Source organism: Habropoda laboriosa, unplaced genomic scaffold (genome assembly GCF_001263275.1).
Source record: "Habropoda laboriosa isolate 0110345459 unplaced genomic scaffold, ASM126327v1 scaffold423, whole genome shotgun sequence".
NCBI classification, from domain to species: Eukaryota; Metazoa; Arthropoda; class Insecta; order Hymenoptera; family Apidae; genus Habropoda; species Habropoda laboriosa.
The window spans coordinates 268142-291661 of NW_017100606.1; the positions used below are offsets into that span (position 1 = coordinate 268142).

Sequence of the window (23520 nt, forward strand, 5' to 3'; positions counted from 1 at the left end):
GACTCACCCTGTATATTAACATATTTATATTAAACCAAGTTTTGATATTAACGAATATGCTTCACGCATTAAAATTGAAAGGAATAGAGCGAACCAGAACGGAGTCCAGTAGTAAGGATTTTTTTTTTAATACCGAAAGTGTTTCGATTACCTGTGTATGACCTGCTGCATTTAAAGTGAGGTTTCCGAGTCTAAAAAATAGATTGACATTGTGCCAGGCATTATTTAATAGCCTAGCGTTCAGTCTCGCTTTATAACGTTGCTGGTCAACAATGGCAACGAACAAGAGTCCGTCTGGGGTCACTTCAAGACTAATCGAATCCTCGTTGTATTTTTGTATGAACAGGCGGCCACCTTCGCAGGTTCGAAAACTCAACCCACTGTGCCTATGTACCGACACGAACGAGCTCAGTTTCAGGAACGCCGATCCGTTGAAATATGCTTCCCGCGGATGTTCATTGTAGTTTTTGTGCCTGGTATCTTGCGGCGCTTCGTCAGTGACTACTAACAAGCTAGTGAGTACTGAAACAAAAATTGAAAGAAATTAACTTTTGCGCTATTTCTCGCGTATGGAAATTGCTGTTATGTGAGCCGTTCGGTTAACTCGACGAAACGAAAAGTAGAGAAAATTGCATTAAAAAAATTACTTATCTAAATTCTTACAAGCGTTTGAATTACATTGTTATAACGATTTACTTTCGAGTATGGAGTTGATCACCATTGGCTTCTGAGGTGAATTGTTCATCATTCAACGGCCGTAGAAATTTATTTCATTTAGTAGTGTTAAGCCTATCTGATTATCGAGGAAGTTTATTTTTAATACAGAATGATAAGTATCGATCAAGTGCTTTGGACCTAAAATTTCAAAGAAAATCCAATGGTGGAGTCAACCATTTTGGCCTGTGAACGATACGTACATTCTGGAGTTGTGTGAATGGCGAAAGTAAATAGAGAAAAAATTTCATTGAAATTAAGAATACACGAAATTACACGAAAAACAAAATTTTCACAGATCATACATTCTTTTTTTGATGTAGCATTAACTTAAATTGTTATCGACTATGCAAAACAATATTTTATAATAGCTTGTAAATAAATTTGAAGGAAATGTAAAGGAAATTCGAAGTAATATAATTTAGGCAGCTAATTATTTATAGAGATTTTAATCTTTATGATCGAATGCTTGAACAATCATGGACATTGATTGAAAGTAGGAAATGCAAGACGTTGTAATAGACGATACTATAATACACGTCTGTCCTAATTTCAGTTATCAATAGTAGCCTGGAAGTTCAGCGAGGTAATGTACGAGCGTGTTGGATTCCAATCGATATACACTGCTGTTCATAAGTATTAGGATACCCATTATATTCGTGCAGAAAGTATTATATAATTTAAATTACATTTCCTATATTAGTGAAAAGATACATACACTACCGACCAAATGTTTGGAATAACTGTGCATTGCAAGTTGCACAAAAATTTCCCCAAATTAGCATTTGTAATAAATTTTCCAACGAATTTTTTATCATTGAAATCAATCGAAATGAGGTAAAGTGCTGTTGATCTCCACAATATGAATTTCAAATCAATAAAGAATTAGTAGCAGATTCAATATTAATATAAATTGGCAGGTGATTCCAAACTTTCGGCCGGTAGTGTATGTACTCGTTCTACTCCAAGATTCTAGAACGAATCATTGTTTTTTAGGATCTTAATAATTTTGTAATAACTTTTATGAGCTATGTAATTTTACATTAAACATGTGACGACAAAGAGGTTTGCCTCACTTGCAGCAAGTAGATTTTAGCAGTTTTCAGTAGATCTTAGTAAATTTTAGTAGAATTCGGTAGACTTCAATTGATTTTAGTAGATTTCCGTAAGCTTCAAAAGATTTTAATAGATATCAGTAGAGTGCAGTAGATTTTAATAGAATTCACCAGATTTTGGTAGATTTCACCAGATTTCAACAGAGATCAGTAGACTTTTCAGCAGAATTCAGTAGATTTCGGTATGCTTCACATTTAATAAGTGCCCTAGTATGTATCACAGAGAGTGTACATACACTACCGGCGAAAAGTTGGGAATCACCGAGCATTGCAATTTACACAAAAATTTCCAGAAGAAATTCAGCGATTTTGAGAATGTTTTATCGTCCGAATCAATTGATACGAGATAAATTGATAAATGTAGAATTGAGATAAACTTGAAATCTATAAAAAATTAGCAGCAGATTTAATATTGATGAAAAGTGGGAGGTGGTTCCAAACTTTCGGCACATACGTTGAAATATTTTGTGTCCGTGTTCACTAAAACGTTCAGTTTCTAATACTAATCGTAAATCATGCAATTGCAATTCCCTTATATTTTTATTCTACGTTTCACGAGTTTTCGCAGATACAGCCACAAAAATTGTTGTATTTATTGTACGCTTTCATATAAATTCCGTTTTATTTATACATGCAATCTTCTACTTAGCTGTTAGTAAAGTAAATTCTGGCATCCCTTATTGAATACCTCAGAAGTATAAACAACAAAGTACGAGACTTTTAAGTTCGTTGACGAAGTCCACTGCACCCACGGCAGGATCGATGGTGGCCAATAAATAATGCATGAGATGCATCTGCACGCCCTCGTAAGGTTGTACGGTCAGGAGAGACTGTCGTTTAAGGTGGCCATTACGGTTATGCGCTAATGAAAATCCGTCGAAATTGCGAGATTTAATTCATTCATACCGGTATATATTTCTCCATACTACGTTTGTAAATAAATCTTACACACCTCTGTGCAACTCTAAACATTGAATATTAGAGAATATTTTTATCATGCAGCAGACGTTAGTTAAACGACAAATGTCCAAAGGCTTGTTCTTTCATTTGGGTAAATTCTTATTAGTTGTTAATTAGAATCTAAATATGGAAGAAAGTAATAATTAATTTTAGACACTGGATGTTGAGCTGGTCAGAGTTAATTTTTATCGAACGAACACTAATGATATAATACAAGATTATGAATGCAAAATTTATTATTATTTTTTTAACTTTACATACGTTTAACGCAATAATATCTGGTTTCATTTTATGTAAAAATTATATTTTATATTTCTCCATCGCGTGATATAAGTGCTTTGGTGTCTGAAAACAGAAATATGATCGCAAAGGGTTGAAATGTCGAAAGATTTGAATAAAAATCAATTTTTCATAAGAATAAACGTCTGTCTTGTTTTCATTTTAATTGGAGACTTTTATCGAACGAGGGTAACACGAACTGTGACTTATAAAAGTATTTGAGGGAATAGCTGAGAAAAAGAGAACTGTCATAGAAATTGTTTAAACGTGAAATGACACTTTAAGCTACATTGCGATACAAAAGGTTTAGCTACGGTTGAAAGTTAATTGAATGTAACTTGCACTATGCAGTCAAATTATTTAATATTAACGAGGAAAGATCGTTAGGAATTATCCTCAATTTGTGTTGTTTGTACGTACGATGTAAATGAATTGTACTTTAGAACTGATATACATTTGTCATTGGTAAATCCAGGTGAGATGCACCAACCGTAGAGATTTAATTGTAATAAAATTTTCAATTAAAATATTCTGTTTCACCCAATTTTCTGTAAATATTGTCTTAAAAAAATATTGGCCACCTTCTTTGAATTAGCCTAAAATTTTAAGTATATTAATTTCATTTCGATGCAATAAATAATACTAAGTAATGTCTTTAGTATTCACGTTGTTATACTGCCCCAAATTTACCCTATTAATAAAATCAATACCACGTCTCTGGCCTTGTTTTCCTACCTGTTGAAATAATTCAATATACATATTTGCTCCTCAAGTGTATCGGGTAGATAGAAAAAAATGAAGGTTTTTCGGGTGGCTAAGAATGAAAATAAGAGAAACTGTACGCTATATTGTTCATGGAAAGGACAACGCTCATGAGTGCTGAAATAATAATAAACAGTGGGAGAATTTATGGGAAAGAAAATGGAATATGTTCATGCTTGCAAGATGATCATAAATGATTTATAAGGAATAGCAGCAACGGCTCTAATGAGAAAGACCATGAAGCAGTTTCTCTGTGTTTGAAACAATTTTCTAAAGTATTAACAGTCGATTGAAAAACCAATTTGTATGTAAAGTCGGTTTTAACGTCGCTTCTCGTATAAGTGCAACGACAGAAATATTTTCCATTACAAAAGCACCTTTTTTCCTCTGCATTTTAATAAAACATTGTGTAACACATTCACGCGACATCGGGTCCTTTATACTCACTTCCTAATTTACATTTTCTCGTTACAAAAATAGTAAACGAAACTGTTTTATCACACAACACTATTGCATATTTAGCTTATCGTGTAATATGGTAAGCATTTTGCAAGCACGGACTATAATTAGTAACACTGCTTATTTTCAAACTTAATTCACCAGTTTAATCATTATCACTATTTCTAATAATGCAAAGAAATTTATCACTTATTTTATAAATAATATTTCTTGATATTTCAAGGCTCTTGTTCACGAGTATTAGGAAACTTACTGAACTTGAACTAAATCTAAACAGTCGTTACAATATTATTAAGATCTAAAACGAAGTTATTCAGTTTAGAATCTCGTAGCATAAGGAGTACATATATGTACATATTTTTACTCATACATCGTCACCTAAATAGATACTTCGTACTCCATTCATAAGTTCTAAAAGGAAGGCTATAATTAAATTTTACTTTCATTCGTTGCGTTTCGTTCTCTAATTTTTGTAAACTGACATTCTCTGGATAAGCGTATCAGAACTTGTATTTTCCTTGCAACCGTGGTATGCTAAAAGTAGACAGTTCTATTCAGTAGTATTCGGAAATATTAAAAGCGGAAAAGTTTCAAATCAACTCCATATTCAATGTTAAAAACTCCGTAATGAACTCGGTTGATCTACTAATGAGTTTAACACTAATCGTACCGACACTTTATGTATACATACCTATTCTTACCGTAGGCGGTCAAATGACCGGTTATGAAATAATCATATTTTTCCGAAAGGAATATAGGTGATTGTTACTTGAATATAAAAAAGAACGCAGAAAATGGTCTTTAGGTAATAATAAAAGAAATTAGATATTTGCATTTTTATTTTAAAACCGGTCATTCGACCGTGTGTGGTACGTTTAGTGTTAAGATGACACTAACTCCGGCGAAGAAATGTAATTTAAATCATATACATACTTTCTGCACGAATATAAACGGTGTCTTAATAATTATGAACGGCAGTGTACGTCATATCTTTCTATGCTAATGGAAGCATATTGCATGAATTTACAAACAAACTTGAAAAAGAAAAATGATACAATTCATATACATTGTACACTTAATGAATCGCAAGTTAAAAGTTTTTTTTGAATTTTCATTTCGTTTCCTTTCGAAAGACTGTCGCGTAGGAAGATAAAGATTCGTTCATGACGTGTCGCACAATACCGCGACGTTCTGAAGACGATCGTCTAAGGATAATAAATCGGACTTTTTCCTTAGCTATGAACAAAAAGGAAAATGCCAAAAAGATAAGCAACAGTTAAATAGTAAGTAAATTATTCGTGCTTAAGCCTAAGGAAGCAGCTACAAGGTATCCTTAATTAAGATTCATATCGTGCTGGTTCCAAGGGTTTTTCCACAATCCTCTCGCATGAGCGCACGCGACACGTTCGAGAATGAACGCATGGCAGGAACTCACGCGTATACGTGGCCGGCATAACAAATATGAACAATAAAAGACAGTTGAATTTTGTGCGTGTGTGTAAAACGTAATAGGATAAACAGTGCATAAAAAGTGATAGCGAGTATAATCGATTTCAAGACGTTATGTATTATCACATATTTCAATATTTACTGAGGAGCTTTCTGGAATAGATATGGGTCCTTTTTTTGGGTAAATCCTCTCTAATGAACCGCAATATGTTTAGAAATTTTCCCTCCAAATTTCGTTTTCAATACTCCATCGATAAATGTCAGAGCAGCATTTTTTGTTGAATCGTACACAGTTGATCTGTAGGTTAAACTAAAACTTCCAATGCAATTTACTTAATTCACTATTTTGTCCTATGTGCCCCTTTTCCAGAAAACTCGATAATAACGAATGATAAAACTCTATAATTACGAACGTCTACATTTTCCATAATTATATGAACTTTGATAATTTCAAAAAGAAAGTTTTAAAGAAAAGCTCATCATGGTGGGACAACAGAAGAATCAAATGGAAATTATCCCTTTCATTTTAGACCGTCGAGACGCAGCGACAAATATGGCGACGTGCCGCTGGTTTTGTAGACTCAAGCTCAACGATGAATCGATAGAATGACGTTCCGTTTCGTCACTATGCTGGCATTGAAGTCTCTCCTTTGCGCAGAAAACCGAAGAAAGATTTCTTGGAAAAGATACCGAATGTTTGTCATATATTTAAAATTAATTGACTCTGGTCAGGTTTTGAATTGAATAATCGAAATAACAAAAATTACTATTTACAAAAAAAAGAAAAAAAGAAAAAAAACATTCGAGAATTTCGATGATTTTTACGAAGTTTTCTTCTATGCCATCAATTATTGAATTTATTAACATTTTAAATATAAAGAAAGAAAGTCTTGCTATCCTTATCACGTATTAACCCCTTAACCTATGATTTCTTTTCTGACTATGCATCTAAGCGTCAGCCATTTTCTGTTTTAATACTGTATCAGGTAACAAAAACTAATCTGTCACAGATTAATTACATCTAGCAATCCTGAGTTTTATAGATTCAAACGAAAATTAGGATTACAATTAATTTTTCTTGCTGATACAACTACTTTTCTCGCATCTTCGCCAGAATCTCTGCCACGAGTCTGACACGTTGTCATATGTTAAGGGGTTAAAAGATACGTATAAGAATTACACTGCATCTTTGAAACTTTTTAAAGATTTGTATCTGTTGTAAACTGTTGCACTCCGAATGTAATTAACAATGCGGTGACATTACATTTCATTCACTGTTCATAATTTAGTATTCTTATATTTTTAAGAAATATGTGTAATAATTAGACTGCGGGTATTTATGCAAATGCATATTTTTACAGAAGAGAGATAAAGATGTGGGACTTTGATAGAAGACCATTGCGTCATTCATACATACTGAAACTGTATTTTTTATTTTGCATATGTTTTGCATGTTTCGTTTAAACGACATGTGCACGAATATAATGCATATTTCGTGTACGTGTAACAGTATATTCATCTTGGAAAATACGTTTTCGAAAGTATACACAATGGCATCCGTAACTTATGGCAGTCCCAAAGAGAAATCCAAATTTTAATGAGATACCAAAGATTGCTGACATTTTGAAAGGTCAACAGAGCTCGAGGCACGTTACTGACACAAATTGAAATATGCCCCAATTACGTTTTGCGAGTAGAACGATTTTTTTTCGACGTATAAGTTAATATTAGATAATGATAAACGTTATCAATTTACAGTAGATAACGTTGAAAGAACTGTGGCAATTTATTGTAATTAGAATTATAACAAGTGAAAATAACAATACAAATCATACTGTGTTTCGTGCATATTTACTTATACATGGTAGAACACGTAAAACAGGCCACCTAATTATCTTCTCCAACTATGGTGGTACGAAATTTAGATAGTTTCAAAGGATCTGATATTTTTGCACACACCTACAATATAGTATTGCATTTTTGACCATTTTCAGAGTAACAGATTGCAAAACTTCATTTTTCTGCTACTAGAAATTGTCTAACAATGCACTCACCTCAGGTTGGCCAAATTAAATGTATAATATGGAGATGAAAAAAAAAATTGCTATAAATCCTGGAGATTTTCCTAATGTAAGACAACTGCTTCCAAAACTACTATACCAATGAGAAATATATTTTCTGTCTGTCAATTCCATGTGAGAATTTTTCAAAAACCCTATCCAATGAATTTATAAAAATTTTATATTCTAATGTATTCTGTATTTACAAATTTGGTATAGAAACGCGTAAAATTATTAAAAATTCAAATAACTGAGAATTACAGAAACAATATTCAGAAGCAAATTTCATAATTTTTACTCTTGTTTTTTAATGGCAGAACTATATATCAATCTTACAGTTATAGAATCATATAAAATCATCAGCTTCTGGAAGCGTTAACGAATATGGAAAGCTATAAAAAATTATGCAGTACGTAATGAGCAATTACATAAAAGAATGAATTTCGATTACGGTAACTGAGTGAAGGAATACTTCGATATTCATTTATGATTTCAATTGTATGACTCACGGCTTTACGAGCCTAACCTAACCTAACCTTCACCCACCACGCGTACAACGTTCTTCGTTGCTTCACAGGAAGCTTTTTGCTGGAGATATTGTATACTAATATTTGTAAGATAGTGGATACAATGATGGTAGCTGATACAAGAAGACCAGATGAAGGAATAACCTACAGTGAAATGAAATATTCGCGATACAACGTGCAACAATAAATTATTCCGCCGCCATAATTAGTGCGTTCAACGCAGTTTCAATTGCTTAAGATAAATATTGCTAATGTTGTACAACTTAATATTTTGCTATTTTTCAAAACATCTTTTCGAGTAAGAAGGTAACGGTAATTCCAGTTTAATCTATCGGTTTGTTCAATATACTTATTAGACTTTTATTTTTTTATAAAGCTTTACTTTCTTCTCTTAAAAAAAAAATGGCTTTTATGATTACCTATCCGATCGAGTTTGAAACTTGGTATTTATACTGAAAAAAAAAAGTCATACAATAAAATATTGTGTGCAGGCTAACCCTACCTCTCTCTCTCTCTCTTAAATTTTGACCCACCCTCGTACATAAGGAAAATCCCCAGGATTAATAGCAATTTTTTCTTTTCTTTTCTATATTATATATTTAATTTCGTCAACTTGAAGTCACTGGAAGTTTATCTTGCACTTTATAATGTGCTTGAAGTCACGATTACTATATAGAATCATATTTTTAATATGTAGCTGGAATACTGATTTAATGACGAAGGCGATTGATTTATATACGAATCAATCATGAACTGTTTCCGTTGTCGTTGCATAACGTGGGTGTTAATTTTATTCAGACGCACGAACAGACTCGTGAGGATTCTACCAAACATGCTTTATCGCAGCGCATACGCGATCCACCGTATGTATTTACATTAGACGCGTATGTTTAAGTAAAAAAAAAAAGAACAGTTAGCTTCGTCCGTAATTTCCTATTCTTTCACGTTTTCCTCGCGCTTCGTAATTCGATCGATCGCATACCCCGAACGTCTGTCGTTATCATCCCTACCAAAATCAGGTCAGTATCTTCAAAACTTTGATTTCTTTGGCACATAAAAGTTACGAAAACTGCAGGAAGAAACGTATTTTTCATTTTAACCGACTGCCATTTTTTGGGAAAATTTTTCAAACTTGTTATCGTGATAGCGACACTCGTAAAGATTAAAAACACCGTTGGTTTAATAGTTTCCGGCCAATAGGCGAGCCGCTAGCTTTGGGACAAGTCAGCAAGGATGCTCGCATGCCCACGGCTCATAACTCTGAATGTTGTAAACATTTGAAGTCCCTAATAATGATTTTAAATAACCAAAAGATGAATAAAGTTATATACAAAACACGAATATAATAATTCTTTTTGCCAGCTAGAAAAACAATCATGAAGTCGACTAAAAAATCGGCCGTCTAAACTGAATATCCCCTTAATAGGAAAGAGTACCTATACGCTAAATGTGTTCTCCAACGAGCAGTATCATTAGTTGCTCTTACAAACAAGCATTTCAGACATTTTCTAAATTTCTCCTATATCGAACGCTGATAGAGAACGTTGCGTGTGGTAGAAACGAGTTACAGTCTTCGCTGACTCACGTTCTGTCTTTTGCAATAGATGCAGAAAAACTCTAGTATCGAGTTCTGACTAGTTACAGTCTCAATGGAGCCATTCAATTTCTGTGCCGTTCAACCGAAAAATGTCCTTACATCGACGACTCGTTACACGTTACAACCATAAAATTGGTCCTTTGAGGACGACGAACCTTTATATATGCTTAATGAAAACTACTGACATAATCAACAAGTATTTAGCTGTAAAATTTCTAGTAAAATTCTGAGCTCGTTCCTTAAAAATGCACATAGTATGTAGCATCGATTACAAACACCATTATTTAACCTCTTTCTTCAACCGTCGGACGAAACGCGGAGCCGGCTCACCCATCGTAAGATTTGTTTGTGTATTCTTCAGAGAATAGATTTTTTCCGTCAGATTTTTATCCATACACCTTAACCTACATTTCTCAGTAATCTCTTCTACGCCTCCGCTTATGGAGAAAGTATTCACGTCACATTACGTCCCGCTTCGTATCATGCAAGTTTTGTATACAGGGTGTCCTGTAACTCCTGTAACACTCGGAAATGGCGGGTTGCTGGGGTGTCTCTGAACAACTGTTTCCTTTACCAAAATGTTGTTTGAAGCTTCATTTTTGAATTATTAACGAAAAACACTGGCCAATCGGAGCGCGCGTAGAGCCCGCGCTCAGGGATGGAGAACAGAGGCTCATTCGCGCGCGATTCCGACTAATTGCAATTTTTTCAAAAATTTATACAAACGTCGGAATGATGGCAAAAAACCATTTCTCTAAGCCTTATAAAAATAGCGGTGCAAAGTGAAAATTTGTTGACAGCGATCGATAACCGAGAAGTCACGCGTACGCATTTGTTCACGATCGCGCGCGGATGAGAGTCAGCGCTCCCGTGCCTGGGCGCGGGCTCTACGCGCGCTCTGATTGGCCAATGTTTTTCGTTAATAATTCAGAAACGAAGCTTCAAACAACATTTTGGTAAAGGAAAAAGTTGTTCAGAGTCACCCCAGTAACCCCCCATTTCCGGGTGTTCGAGGAGTTACGGGACACCCTGTATAACATTTTTCCATATTATTATAAACAACGGAAACAGTCCAGGTGGGCAAAGTTTTTGTTCACCTTCTTGCATAAGTGAGCAATTCTGACTAAAATTCACATAATGCTACGATGAGATTGTAATCACTAATCCGTAAGCAATTATCTGTGTCACGATATAAGAGTTTATTTAACTGTGATTGGAACAAAAGTGAATTTGTACAATAGATAGCAAATGAACTTTTAAACAACCTGTAACCAAAATTCAGAAAGAATGTTATATCGTTTTCAATATTTTCTTAATACGTCGTCTGCCCAACATAATGCGAGTATGTTTCCCGTGGAGCCCAAATTCAAATGGTGTCCTACACTACGTCATTACGGGAAACCATTAAATGGTATCGCAAGCTGGCAATCCATCTAATTGCGGGCATTCCGGTTGTAAATGCACATATTGTGTATCAGTTAGCCAGAAATCACACGATTTAAAGAACTTTTAGCTACAGAATTAGGTATTACTTCGCCAAAATAAGAACAATTAAACGCATGTGCGTCTTTTGCTATAAAAACCTGTTGGCAGACACAAGACAGTGAAACAGTTAGAAGGAATGTAAAAAAAAGGGGGGAACTTATCAATTGTCTCTTGTTAAACAGAACAATAGAAAAATTGTGTATTCACTGCACAAAAATTTATGAAAATTATGTTACATGCACATGTATCGAATATTTTGGCTTTGTGAAAGGAAACAGTTCGATTCAAAGATACCATTTAACAAATTGAGTTTTTTATAATATTATTGAAATGTGACATTTTTACTTCAGTTTTGTTAAAACAATTTTTCCCCATTCTGATAAATTGTAGGTGAAGTATCCAGAAGGAAAATTATTTTACGATCACTTGTTTGGTTTCAATTAAACTGAGCTTGACTTAATCTTGTTTGGTGTGATCTTGGTAATTTTTATTGACGCAAATCAAAGGCTCCTTTCACAAAAATTGTAACCACCGAATATAAAAAATAATTTCATTTATGCACAATTTCAATATTAATTGTTATATAAATCTCGTTGACATTTTAAATTGAATTTCTAAGAGGAAGTTCTGAAACAGAAGGTCAATAAATGGAAATCATTTCTGTTTGTACATGCGTGAAATATTACTGCAACAAGATCTTTAAAAATTAAGAAAATTGACAAAATTGTGAGCTCTTGTATAGAATGAAAGATAGAGAGGAAAGATTTTAATGTTACATATTAATTTTAACAATTATAACGTGTCAATTTTCTAACGTATCATCCAAATCGTTTGTAACCGATTAAACTACATATTTCTTTTATTATTTATATCTTCCAAAAAGCCGATAATCGGCTCCATTTATTTTCATTTATCTACGTCCATTGAGCACGGATATCTCGGTGTACATTCACGTTTACTTACGCCCACTGTTTGATATGTGCAGTTTCTGTCTCATGCAATCATTGTCCCGTACTCGATTCGGTGAACTATGAACTTTCGATTCATCAGAAACTGAAGATTACCCTTAACCAATTTAATTACGTGTTCCAATATACACATAACGTTTCTTAACCACGAGCTAAAATTAATTCGCAAATGCTAGAATTGAAATGGTACGTAGAAACAAAGGCTCTGAAATTAAGACGTATAGGTGTTATTCTTTCACAGTGAAGTTGCTGATGCATCCAGTCAGAATGCAGGTACCATTTTTCTTCAACGAATTTTCGTGTTTGATCTCATTTCCGTGTATTTTCTCTTTTCCCGTATTATCATCGTTCAATTATCTCTATGGCCTTAAATGATATCTCTAGCTCGCCATATACACTACCGGCTAGAAGTTTGGAATTACCGTGCACCGCAGGTCAGGTACACAAAAATTTCCAGAAAGAAGTTAGCAACTTTAAGAATTTAACCGTTTGAATGCCACGGGTCTTTGTTGTTTCCCAATTCAATTGATGTCGAAAAATTACAAAAATTTTGTTTTAGACATTTTCCTGGATACGACTATTTGGAAATAACACGAAACAAAGGCAAAATTGATTATGTGCAGGATTTATGTGCAATTTTTTTTATAAAAAAATAGAATAAAATTTACACTTCGTGGCCCGATGCGGTGACACTTTTCGATGTCGAATATGAGGAGCGCGACCGCGCTCCTTGGCACTCAAACGGTTAAGGAATCAAGCGAAATGAGGTAAATTGCTATCCGTCGATTCGAAATCTACAAAGAATCAGCAGCAGATTCAATATTGTTGTAGATAAGCAGGTGATCCCGAACTTTTGGCCGGTAGTGTATGCGTCTCGCATTGAAATACACAATGACGACGATGTTTGAAATATTATTCGAAAACATGCAAAGATATACAGGGTAGGGCATAGGAATCTGACGATTTTTTACTGTCGAAAACAGTCAACTGTTTCAACTGACGCTAAGGAGTTTAAGAGAGGGAACAGCTTAGTTCATGCCATTTCAAAAATCATGAAACGATGGACCGGACAATATCGTGCATTCGTAGTAGAAATGTTTTTCAAAAATAGTGAATCGGTAGCGATTATTTTGCATGCATTTTTAAATTCCGCGCGATGGTTCTACTCCTTGCCGTAACTCTGTAAAGTCGTGGATTCGGCAGAATGCAAAGTGTATACTTCCCGACCCGCCAATATTCAAGGATTGAAACAACGACTAGAAGATGAAATTGCAGCGATTCCTAACGAAATGATCGAGAGGGTAACAGGAAGCCTTAGGAGTAGACCAGAACAATGCCCGAGGAATGTGGCGGGGCACATCTAACTGGCAGTCCTTAAAAAATAAAACATTGACATAAAGAATTTAATAAAAAATTAAAAACTTGAAACCCTATTTCCTAGCAGGTTTCTATGTCCCACACTGTACTACAGTGGTTCTGAACCTCTTCGAAGTCACGGAACATTTTTGATTACAATGAAAATTTGCGGGACACCAAAATCAGGAAGGTCACAAAACTAACAAACTAATGCAAGTTGCACCTTGTTCTGCGCTGTAAACTACGCGCTGCGCATTTACGCTAAAGCTCGCTGAAGCGTACTGTCCCAGCCGGTACGCAGCATTTTCATAATTTCGCGGAACACCGGTTAAGAACCACTGTTGTACTACATCGATAGCCATAGGTAGGAAATGATCAACGCTCTCCATTTGAAAGCCAAAGCTGTTTGATGCATCTGTCGTTGTACGCAAGTTTACGTAAGACCATAATCCAACGACGCTTGGAGGTGACCGGCCTTGCGCAACGATAACCGGCATTGACCACAGTCACTAATTTTCAAGGAAAAGGAACAGAACGCACAACGTTAATTCGACTTTCCGGGTTACGCCTGTTTCGTCGTATGAAAATGCATTCCTATCGAATTACGCTGACATACCGGTCGACGTGATCGGCTCTGCGGATCGTTGAATGGGTGTCTCATTCAATTCAACAGTGGTTCTCACAGGACCACCAGTGTTCCCGAGCCGTGCAACCAGATGAAGTCCAGGTAAAAGCGAGCCCATTGGCGAGGAGAGAGAAATTGTCGGTGGTGGTAGAGTAGGAACTAGACATAAAGGAAAGGACGAGATGTCGGTACAGGAGAGGACAAAGAAGAGAGGATTAACTCTTCATAGGCTGAACCGTGTTCCAAGCCAAAATCATTTGCTATGCGTGTCACGGTATTCGCAAGTAAGCCGTTAAAATACATTACAAACATTCGATTTCCCGGTAGATCCTAAACTTGCGAATGCAAGATTGTGCGAAAGAGTATAAGTCAGAATTATTAATCTTGCAAAGAAGCACTTATAATATACTCTATTATACTTACTACAATTGTATTTTTGGCATATGCTATTAGAATCTCAGGGAAAAGAGCGTGAAAGAAGTGAAACTGACTTGTACTGTTAGAACCATGAGCAAAGGACAGCAATGTAGAATGTATTAGCGTGCTCATCCTGTTTGACCAAAATCTGACTTATGCTCTTTTGCCCGCTCACCAGAGATATATCATTGAACTTGGTCGACACTGACCATAACGCCATGAAATCATAAATATACGGTGTCGTTTGAAAAATACCTTTGAAATATTTTAGAAACGAGGTTAAAATACTTCAACTTTTCGATGTAACGTCTGCCTTTATACTCAAAGCTAATAAAGATATTTAGGTGTGTTTAGAGTTTAGAGGTATGCTTCCGATAGCATACAATAAGCCTTTCGTAGTTGCACGATTAATAGAATGACAAAATGATATAATTACATAATGACATGATATAACAAGTCGAGATAGTTGATTACATTATGAACACTGTTTCTGAAACTTTAGCTGCAAGTGATATATTCAATTTAAATTATCAATATTTATTTTCAATAACAAATTAATTGCAGTAATATATCCAATTATCGAATAAACTTTGCATCGATCGATATTTAATGTTTATTTTCAATATTGAATAAATTATTTCGAATAAACAAATTCTATACCAGATTTAAAATGCGCGCAAACGAATTGTTATATATTTTTGAAAATCATGCATAATTTTGTGCAGTTCGTTGTTAGAAGCCGAAAATATAGAGATTTCAGAAAAAATCAACGCAACAATAATCTTCAACGGAAAATCGTCATGGAACTGTTGTATTATTATTATCATTATTATATTGTAACTCTCCTCGCAAATAATGTACCTAGTATCAGATACATCCAATTGAGAAATTTGCAGAAAGTGGAGTCGATCAGTTTTGCTTCCGAGAGGCTCGGTAGAGAAAGGAAGAGAAGGGAATACCGCAGCTTGGTTCTGCAGGTTTAATGACGGATAACAGCATTTCCAATTGCATTCTCTTGCATAAAAGTGCTCGAAACTGCGTACGATGAACTTTATCCTGCGTACACCATCTACCGCGAGTGGACACGCCTTGATTGACACGTATCGACTGACAATGAGTAATACGCCGGATAGATATGCATTGACGTTTAAGAGAGGATAGTCTATTGAGAAATGAAAACGTCTGCGTGCGAAAATTCTAATAATGCAATGTTTATTTTTAGCTAAATATAATTGTAAGTACGTTGTATTGTATTTAGGTTCGTACGTATGAAACGTCGTTTTCTTCGAACGAAACTTTAGATAGATTGCGTTCCTTCAAAAGATAATGTATTTAATCAAAATCATTTTCACACGATTTCTATACACTTTTCTCAACGATTAGTTATCGCAATTTCGTTTCTCCGAATATACAAAAATCATCAGTCTTTCGACTCAAGAATTCTTCGAACGCTGTTTTTAGTGTCTTCGTTTCGGAATAGTTTATTCGTTAAAAAGAATTGTTCAGGTGTTTGAAAAAGTGGTAGTTTATTGGGGAAAGGTGTAGCGAGTAGGGGAAGATGCGACAAAATTTCCTATTTTTTTACCGTGGATTGTTTTCGATAATTGTTTTAAAAACGTTACCATCCTAGGCCTTATCTGGCTTTTAGCACATTTTCCAATGAAAAGTCGTGAATCTTGAATTTTGCACACCAACGTTCAGGTGTCCTAACATTTTTAGGCGATTTTTTCAAGTTTGAACGATTATTCGCCACGTCAGATAACAATTGTATCACGAATTCGTTTACTATTCGATACACGTGTACTACAGTAAATTCCTTTTTCTCGACTATTCTGCATAAATTTTATTTGCGCCAACCTAATATCTTTTCTGCGTTATCGTTTTCTAACGATTTATAACGAGGATTTCTTTACTATTATCCTAAACTGCGATAATTTACGCTCTACTTCGAATATCTGTCCGGAAGAAATGTCCATTTGCTGCTAGATACTGTCAACTATGAAATCAGTCGACGCGAATGTCTAAGAATAAAGGATATTCCATAAGAAATTTTGTACATTATCGGATGCTAAATTGAAATTTAAAGTTAGTACGTACCGTATCGATATCATCGATAACACCGAGCCTTTTATTAAATAAAGTATGCCTAGAGAACTGTAGTAAATGATACTTGACGATTGCTAATAAAGAATAAAAATTGAAAACTATTAAATATGTATTTTATATATTGTAGAAAGCGAGAGCATAAAAATTTCATTTTTTTTTTTTAATTTAGTTTGTCAAATCGTTATGTTTAATGAATATTTCGAAATTACGGGGAACTTTCTTCAAAAGCATGCCCGTTAGTATTCAATTAATTTTCTCTGACGATTTTATCTATACTTAGAATGGAAATGATGCGCAATTATGAAATATCTTTACACGGTGCTCGAATTGCACCGGCAAAGGTAACTTTCTCAACTGTATGTGAGAAAACTTCGTCCTCAGAAATTAGTTTGCGATTATAATCAGCTTATGAAACATGCGGCTCTAATCCACTTTTTTCTTTTTTTTTTTTCATTTCAAACCCCTCGAATTTTGTACATCCGCGAAGGAAACAAGTTTCAGAGGCATCGTTCCGTCTTTCGATGAAAGAATTTAATTAATGCGCATAATGACTGCAAATTGAAAATACGAAACAGAACATTATAAATACAGTACATGATCATTAAATGACTTAATGAATTTTCTTTGCGAAAACAGCCAGATAACGATTAAGTCATTCATAAATGCATGCGATAAATTAACCTCGATTTCTGTTATATCAGATAATTGATGTATCTAGAAAAGTATGAAATTATGTTACTGACACTGTTGCGTAATAGGAGAAAAATTCGTGTAAAAACTGTTACTTCCAAGGTAATGCGCTGTGAAGAAAATTCAATTATACTCGTTGTGAAAAAGGCATACTAATAATGATACTAATTTTTCATAAATAGATTGCAATACACGTGTTACATACATTATAGAGTGTAATACACTCAATACATACAAAAAATATATATAAAGCTTAATACACATTGATTAATTTTCATTAACTCTATTTAAAATACAAGTACTTATTCTCTTTGTTACTGGAAGTTTATTTTTATCTATGAAAGAAAAGCTATTCATTTGTCACACTAGCTTTATAATACCGCATAAATATTCAAATATCGTGGACTTTTTATGGCAAACGAATTAGTAGATATTTTTATAATATAATAAATATACCTTTCGAAATTTCACGTTAAGCTGGCAGTTAATTAAGAAAAATGATCAGTACAGGAAATACGCAATCTTTGCACAGTAGTATACTGGCAATTATGCCACGAAATTCTTCGAAGGATGACGCCGATGAAGGTAACGATAGTAATGAGTTTATCACTCTGCCATAAGGATGTACTTCACGTTGAGCAATACTAATGACTTTTAAAATGCGAATTTTAAATATTCTTGAAATATTTTGAATAAACTTCGCCCAACTGATACACGCCGATTTTGATGAAAAATTTCCGTGCAGTTAGTGAATCTGAAAATATCGGGATATATTTCTTTTTAACTGCTGATATTTAGGTTTGACCATTTGAGGACTGTGACTGCATCCTTATACGGTTACATCATACCAAGCAAAATGGCTTAATACATATTATATCACCGTTATTATTATTTTTTAATTATTTACTGAGACTGTAGAAAAATATGTATTGTACTGTGAATAAAAAATTTCATTAAATAAAATATTATTCTGCGTCTAAAATCAGAAATAAAAAAAAACTCAGTGTGCAAGTTTATTTTAAAAAATTGAAACTCGGTACCCAAAGGGTTAAGGAGTGAAATCGCCCTCCGGTTAATTAGAATAACTCGAAAACAAATTGAGATAGAGAAAAATGTTAAATGAGAATCTTGTCTGATTTCTCGCGAGGAATGACCTGATGTGAACGAAATTTGGGCAAGATCATAGATAACGCCACCATAGCTAAATACAGATTTTCTTCTTTTTCACAGAAATGTGTCAGTAGAGATTACAAAATGAATCTCACAGATACACGTTTTCCCAATTTTCGAAAATTGCTACGAAGCAAGGGAAGGTTTACAGATTACTGTAGCTCCTTCTATGAAATTGCGATTCTTTTCTCGTGAAAAAACCAGACAAGATTCGTATTCAACATTTTTCCCGATCTCAGTTCGGTCTCGAGTTATTCCAATTAACAGTTTCTTAGCCCTTAACTTTGAAGGTGTGATTTCACACCCGTAACATGAATATCAGCGGCTGAATGTTTTTGAATTCTCCAGCCGTATGCAAAGTTTTATCACAATCGGCGTGCATTAATTGGCCGATGTCCCTTGTTAGTCTCGTTTTCTACGGGACCATTTTCGCGAATATACAAACGTTATGTCATCGTTTACGTAACTCGTTTAAAATCATAATCCTCATTAATGAAGGCAACTTTTACTTGTGTACAAAGCATGAAATGTTTACCGAAAATTTTTATCCATTATGACATAATATTACACGGAGTTGGAAAGTTGCTGCCCGAAAGAAATGCCATTCCGATTCGTCAGAATATACAGTCCCGTTCATAAGTATTAGAACACGTATCGAATGTAAAGCAAATCCAAACAGTCGTTGCAAAATTATTAAGACTTAGAAAAAATGATTCAGTCTGGAATTTCGTAATACAACGAGTACGCACGATGGAACTTCGAAATATCTATTCCCATGTAAGGTGCCGCCATAAATATAAGCTCCTAACAATGTGTCACTGTGATTATGCCACATCAAATATTGACCCGAAATTAAGTTTGAGAATAAATTTGGCGCAGGTCGTTGAACTTGTCTCGATAACTGCTTTCATATGATATAAAAGGAATTGTTACTGTCAATTTAAACAAGTTCGCGCTATCGTTATTACGCAAAAATCATTGCAAATTTAAAAAGGCTGCTATTTACTGGGTCGGTATTTTTAAAAAATTTTGATCAGTATTATACGTAAACGATCAGTAATGTAAGTTGTCAGTATTACATTGATTAATACAAAAATTGTCAGTATTTTCATGAAAATATTAGTAAAAATAATTTTTCAGTATTTTAAATAGATGGTCTTAACCTCAACAAAAACTTAAATTTTATTCACAAAAAAAAAATAAATTAATGCCGACCAAATAAACAAAATTGTACTGACAAAATGCGATTTAATACTGACAACTAATTATTTATACTGACCAAAATATTCATTTTTACTGACTATTTATTTAAGAAAAATATTGACCAAATAAATAGAAGTGACTTAAAAAATCTAGTGAAGCCGTCATATTGTGTAAATGGAATGCGTACTTTTTCGAATAAAACATTAAAAGAGCAGTGAATTTTCTGTAAGGAACTATTAAGCTTTATGTGCCCTAAACCTAATAATTATTGTGAACGATCAACGAAAGTAGAATACGTGAAAACTGAATTACTGAAACCTGTGCAACATTTACTGCAGAAACAATTGAATCTCTACTGGTATTATTAATTAACAGATTGCACAGGTGTATGGAAATCAATGGGCATTACTTTGTGCACCTATTGTAATATAAAGTTAGGTTAAGTTAGTGACACCATGATTAGGTTTAGGACAAATAAAGCTTGATACTTTCTTATAGAAAATTCACTGTTCTTTTAAATTTTGATACAAACAGAATTCTATTTAAAAAATTCAAAGTCACCCTGATATCTTGTAAACAAATAGGTTACTCGAAGAAAACCATTTTAGCATCGTGTGTTTTTCTGTAGAACACATACTTTAGAAGTTCTTCAAGATGGACAAGTTATGATGGACAATAAGTTCGTGCCGAATTTTATAATTTTCAACAAAACTTTAAATTTAATAAAAAAAGAAAAGAAAAACGCCTTCTCATTCCACAACTCTCTCCTATTTTCTTTGGTGAGACCATTATGTCGTCTCTATAGAATTTCCTTGGACGTTCATTAAAATATTTTCCGCTTTCGACACGAACTTACAAGATGACCTAATATTTACAATGATTGATAACCTTAATGATAATTTCAGAGACCTGCAACGTATTTTTTCAGCCTTGAAGCTATTAAAATACGATGCTCTAATACTTTGTACGTGCACCTACAATAAGTATCTCCCAGAAGCGCTTACCTACAACAGACATCTGCCATAAGCACGTCTAATACAAATTTCTCCTGTATATTTTTCCAAGAACGGCGGAAACTAGCCGGAAATTCACCGGAAACGTGATCGACAATGGATTCGCGAGAATGGAAGTGGGACAAAACTCGATGAAAACATCTCCGTCCTTGAAAAGAGGATTCATACACCGTCGTTGGAATTCACCATGGATTGTTGTGCACACTCACAAGACGAAAGGCACGTTGCTAGAGCTTCCGGTTTTGTAAAACGTCCCGAGCGCACGTTTCGAGCAACGCTGCGTATATTTGCTACACGACATCTCCCTTTCGTAACGGTATAAACTTTTACCATGGCTTCTCTCAGGATCATCGGTGTGGATCAGTGACCGACCCGAAGCCACGACAACGACCCGTGAAATCGCTACCTGGCCGAACACTCGCCGAGAACACACTCTTGTATACCTACACGTCGGGGTCGTGATCATGAAGTTACGTCGCCTGGCAGGATCCTTTTGTTTTTCCCTTTTTCAAATACTATATGCGTAAGGATTTCTTTCAAATCCTCAAGGGGTTAGCCCAACCCTGGCCGCCTGGAAATCATAGGTACCTTAGTGAATTTTTTTTCTTTTTCCTTTTAACACGTTCGTCGCCCAGCGTGAATCGGTCGAGTTTCTCGCGGGGCCCAAATCCGATAATCCGGAGCGCAAGAACGTAAACAGAGCGATTAGCTGGAATTTGTGTTCTATGTTACCAGAAGAAGAGACAAATTCTCGAACGCCAGGAAGCGAGAAAAAATGTAAAAAGGACGACAACATATTGTCCCAATTTGTCGAAAATTACCACAAATGTGTTCCAACTGTTTTAACACTGTTTTAACGAATACCATGCCACGTAGTATAATGTTGTATTTTATTTTAAATATAAATTAATGTATAGTATAATATAGTGTGATATTCCATTAAATTCTTGTGTTATATGGATTTTTATAAATTACTTGCGAAATCCTATTTAGGGTGCCCCAGCATACCCAGATATGGGTGACGTGGCGACGAACGTGTTAACTGAACTTCTTAGGTTATTCATGTATCTTTGTGAATTTTCTCTGTGACAATAATGAAACGCACGGGAAATCAGTTAGAAAGCCTGCAATATATGTATATCTAAATATACAAAAATATTTTTGATTTTACAAAATGGCGGTGCTGGAGCCGCTTCTTTAGAGCATCTTTCCGAGCGGCTTTCTCCACGATGGCGTCGATAAGTTATTCAATTTTTAACCGATTCACTTGAAATTTTCACAGAATCTTGTTTATTAGATTATCTGGCGGAGCACGTAGGATTCTACAGAAATGTTTACTATCGTACAAATGGCATACATTTGAAGTAGGAAAACCGGTTTTAGCCGAAAAAGTTTTGGATCAAAATGTCTGTAAATGAAACAGTTTTTAAGATATCGAAAAAGTCCTGCGTACTTCGCCAGATAATCTGATAAACAAACTTCTGTGAAAATTTCAAGTGACTTGGCTAGAAATTGAAGAAGTTTAGACCACCCCTGATGTTTGAATTCGATTTTATGTTTTTGCTTAAATTGATAGTTTATACTTTTCAAAATATAATGCAGATAATGACAAATTTCCATGATTTTATGCCATTAGAGTCGATTTGCCGGAGCACGTCACCAGCAGCCAATCAGTAGGTCTAATTGAAACTTTAAGCGTTGTCCAGTAACTTCTACAATTTTCATCCGATTCACTTGAACTTCTCATAACATACCCTCTGTTATATAGTTTAAAGAAGTACCAGCGTTCTTTTATTTAAAGCACAATTTCAAACATAAATTTTTTACTAAATTCATAAGCAATTTCGTATATCACGTTTCCTTTTTAAACTTAAGGGAAGAAATATTGAGGGAAGTAGGTACTATAAAAATAAGTTTAATAAATAAATTTCAGATTATTTCTTTATTTTCTCCCCTATTGCTAGAATATTGTTGATCCTTGGTGAAATTATTTAAATACCAAAATAGAATCCATTCTTATATTTCAATGCGTTTTTACATTATTTTCAAAAGATGCTTAAGAAACTGTATTTTTAGTATGTGTTTATATTTAGAGTGTAATTCTACATTTTCCGAATCTTACTGATTTATGGGCATCGTAAAAATGAAATTAACTTCTCGTTTGTATCGTGTTCTTAATTCATAAATGTATTATGAATATGTCTTAATAGCTGCATAAGAAGCCCTTAAGGTATTGAGTACTTAAAAATAATGGTAACTATATTATTCAATTAAAACAAGCGTTCTAAGCAATAATTAGGGTATTCTAATTAATCAGTATATTAAAAGTTGATGGAATTGTTTCGTACATGTATAACTTTTCAATGTGAATAGTACACATAGATTTAATAATAGCTTTTTAATTTAGTCATGTTCCACTTTTGCGATATACACCGTTTGCCCAAAAAATTGCAGCACCTTAAAAATCGAAGTCGCACAAATCTGAAATTGACGTATACTGTTTGGGTTATTGAAAGGGAAAAATGATTAAAATTTGGTTAAAAAGGGCCATTTCCTTCTGAGAGT

General features: G+C 34.3%; 1 protein-coding gene across 1 annotated transcript in view; it reads right to left on the reverse strand.

Moving 5' to 3' along the window:
- The window catches only part of LOC108576693 (protein crumbs), a 55973-nt gene that overhangs the window by 20180 nt on the left and 12273 nt on the right, over window positions 1–23520 (reverse strand). The window contains 1 exon segment of the mRNA XM_017939738.1: window positions 152–522. Within this exon segment, the coding sequence (XP_017795227.1) occupies window positions 152–522 (371 nt within the window).